The 4,031-nt window shown below is 34.4% G+C and overlaps 1 protein-coding gene across 1 annotated transcript in view; it reads right to left on the bottom strand.

Annotated features, from left to right (window-relative positions):
- Positions 1-1,291: 1,291 nt before the first annotated feature.
- Positions 1,292-4,031, bottom strand: part of LOC125662998 (short-chain dehydrogenase/reductase 3-like) — a 12,720-nt gene continuing 9,980 nt past the window's right edge. The window contains exon 6 of the mRNA XM_048895329.2: positions 1,292-3,912. Within this exon, the coding sequence (XP_048751286.1) occupies positions 3,789-3,912 (124 nt within the window). The 3' untranslated portion in view covers positions 1,292-3,788. The remainder of the gene's footprint in view (positions 3,913-4,031) is intronic.

Here is a 4,031-nt window from a genome sequence, read left to right as displayed (position 1 = left end):
CCAGTAATTCTACGTCTGACCACTATTGTCATCCCACCGCTTACTTTTATTGCTTTCTGGTCCATTACAGCATTCTATGCAGCAACTGGACTGATGATACAATTAATAGTTATGAACGCCTGTACTTACCTTTGCGTGATTTCCAATACAATTATCAGTAAAAAAAAAAACAACAACAAAAATTCACTATATTTTGCATTCTTTATCATTCCGATTGATGTGCCTCCATGATGGAGGACGTTATCAAGACGTAGGATACCCCAAAAATTGTTACAGAATTTCGTAAAAATAATTGAACTTTCATTTTTGATATTGCTAGAAAAAAATCATTTACCACAAAATTTTCCTAGTAAACCACTTTAAAGTTTATTTTTGCATTATTCACAAATCTTTACTTGAAAACTCAATGGAAAACATTACCCCTGATATTGAAATCCTTCATAATTGTCTTTTTGGGCACATTTCATGTAGTAATGGCTTATTTATAGAAAGTCCCATGTAAACATACACAGCAAATCTTACTTCATTTGATTCGACCAAAATCTTGGGTATCCTATGACAACAGGGGAGGGGGTGTTAGTCCATCAAATTTAACAAGACAGAGAGTGGGTAAAGCTCTGTGTAGACTATTCTTTCATGTTTTAGGAGAAATTGCCTTGTCAGCCTGGGATAGTATCCATCACGCCATTCACCACAGAAAAACTAATCTTTTGAAGATGATTGTAAAACCATATTTCAAGAGAGAATTATAAACAAACGACACCAGGATTTAAATTCTGGCCAAGGATCCTCGAATTCTGGCCAAGGATCCTCGAATTTCTCAGCATATGCTCTACCACCAAAGCTATCTGGTTACCATCAAGATAAAGACACCTCTCTCTCTCTCTCTCTCTCTGAAATAACCAAACACTTCTGTAATACCATGACATATCTACAGAATGTTTGTTGAAAAATAATAATAAAAAAAAAGACATGGCTGAACCCCCCCCCCCCCCAGTCTCCAGTCCAGGTGTAAAGATATTTAATACAAAGAAAAGTGGTGCAAATCAGGATCCCTTGTGCAGATACAAGTAGCTGATCAGTATAGTAAGGCGTTTCATTAGTAATTTCTTATTTTATTTTAACGTATTGGTACCTTTGATAAGTTGTACATATCAAAGGGATGGCTGTGTCTCTGATATAAATACATGGAAGAGAGAGAGAGAGAGATAGAGAGAGAGAGAGAGATTGGGACAAAACCAGTGTGTTCCCAGAAAACAACAGTTCTGCAGTTGAAATGAAAACACGACACTATTTTGTATTTCATATTGCAATAATCCTTTAACTTGTTAACAAAAAGAGGTGCCATTACAAAACATGCCCTCTCATACATAGTCACAGCACACTAACAATAGCATCTTAAACATAAATCACAAACTATAAAGAGATTAAAGAGTCACAGTGCTCACCTGACTCTTACTGAGAAACAAGCTCAAACTCAGTGGTGGATCTAGAGGCGAGGGGTTTGGGAGTTGCATCCCCTTTGGTTGAATATTCATCTTTTAAGGTCGTTATTTGTCATTTTGGGGTCTTAAAAACTTAAGTCGCACCCCCCTCCCCGAAATTTTCTGAATCCACCACTGAAACTCGAAGATCAATTAGAACTAAGATTTTTTTTTCAACAATTTTATATCTAACATTCTTTTACTATAAATTCCTCCAAAGAACTTTATTTCTACTCTGACTGAAACCATCCTGAGCATGGAGGCCTTGAACAAACTTAAATTGGCAATTTAATAGTTAATTTGTATATACTGCATATGTTTTACAATTTTTGAACATCCTATTTATCTTCCCTCCCAAAAGCATAGTACTTGTACTCGATTTGAAATTTAATTCTCTAAAATACTCCAGAATATAATGTGCCCAGAGGACAAGGAAAAATGTGAAAACTCCATAAATAACACAGCTGGGTGGATGGACAGCCATACAAATAGATGGACAGACAGACAGATGGACAGACAGACAGATAGATGGACAGACAGACAGATGGACAGACAGACAGATAGATGGACAGACAGACAGATGGATAGATAGATGGACAAATGTATGGACCGTCATAAGGGCAGATAAATGGATGGATTGACAGACAAATTTTGATCTAGAAAACTCACTCAAGTCTCCAATAAGCCAACTATAATACTTTGCATACCAATATGGTTCACATTTTTGCATATAACTACAATTAGAAATTCTACATGTATGAATGCTTCTTCAAACATACATGAAATAATCAGCAGCAAACTTACAACACAGTGCACCATTGTGAGATATCATAATACATTTCAGGATGCATTGCCACATAAATCATAGCTATGTTACAATGGCATACTTTTGGGACTTACATTTACCACCTCCATCTCTTGATACGTCATACAACCATAGATTTGACAACGGTTGATATTTGTAATGCTTCAAAAAGTAGTAGACATTTAATTTAGACATCACTTTCACTAGGAATGCAGATGTGCATGTAATTTTTCAAAATGAAGTCATTGTGAAATACTGTAGTCTACTTAAAATTCCATAAAGATGAATGCATCGATGGATTTTCATTTAAAATTTGGTGCAATCTGAGTTGATGCACAATTTGACATAATCATTTATTTAGTCTTTTGTTCTCCTATGTATGATAATGGATGAATAAAGATTTTATTAATTAGCTTAGTAAGAAATTAGCGCTCTTGCTTTATGGGCCAAAGTCAATTAAATATTCATGAATCCCACTAAAATAAGTCAACAGACAGTATTTCACATCACAACACACCTCTTTTACAACACAATTTTATGGTAAAAACATGACCATTTTACAAGTTTGATAACCCTAATCTCAGTTTGTAAGATATAATCCAAACAGTCATATAATACCCATGTGACTAACTTTGGGTCACAAAGTTCCACACCCCCATCCAAGTTACATCAATTCACATAGTTTTGTAATATTGCATGTCTCACAGTAACATATGACCCTGACTCAATGTAAATGTGGTACGTATCGCACCCTGCCAACCTGTAAGGACATGCAAATACAATTCATGCACATGTCTTAGTCATGCAAGCCATACAATTTCAGAAAAACTACAACAATTTTCCCTTCCAAGACAGATCCTAGAATTCACTCATAAAACATACTGAGACACTAAGAATGGAATCCTTATTTTAAAAGGACTACATCCTCATCTAACAAGGTTTGATGACTTTATAAACACTCAACATACAATTGCTCTGGACACAATTAACAGACAGATGGACATACAGCATGGATGAACAGATGGAAATGTTGCATGTATGTAGCTTTGTATTTAACATAGTTTTCACAATAGGAGGACAAAACTATTTAAAACTGATGTTTTCTCAAGGACAAATCTGTCCAAATTCACAAAGCTGTAGACTGTGGGATATTTAAGAAACAAATTTCATTTTTAAAAAAGCTTATGTGCTTCATGAAGAGTATGCCAGCATTGCAGTTCATACTCTCATGTATTTTTAAAAAAAAATTAAGTTTATTTTTTATATTTACATTGTACTTTCATTTTTGCTGAAAATCCCAGTCATTAAAATTAGACGTACTATATTTAGCTGTATTCATACATGCATTGTTCACAACAAATTCATGAGGAAATGGCTAGTATTACAATTTGTGAAGATATCAAAGGCAAAAACATTGGAAATATAAATATAACATCCCAATATATAGATTTAATTAATGCATTTCAAAATAAAAAGATAATTTGAAGAACTTTACAGCTCTATTCACTGGAGACGGTCTTTTGCATAAATTCCAGATTCTTTGGAGCTGGTCGAAAGCTTGCCATGGCTCTGTCTACACCAGTGAAACGCAAAATTGGCAACATAGCATCAACAGGAAGGAGACTGAAACAAACAGATAGTCATTCTTTGGTATATTGAGAATAATTTTTGCTCTGAAAAAAATGTTTCAAGTTACGTGATGCTAAATTTTAAAAACACCCCATGATAACATGGTTAAAACA

Source organism: Ostrea edulis, chromosome 1 (assembly GCF_947568905.1).
Source record: "Ostrea edulis chromosome 1, xbOstEdul1.1, whole genome shotgun sequence".
NCBI classification, from domain to species: domain Eukaryota; kingdom Metazoa; phylum Mollusca; class Bivalvia; order Ostreida; family Ostreidae; genus Ostrea; species Ostrea edulis.
This window is presented reverse-complemented; position numbering and strand designations above follow the sequence as displayed.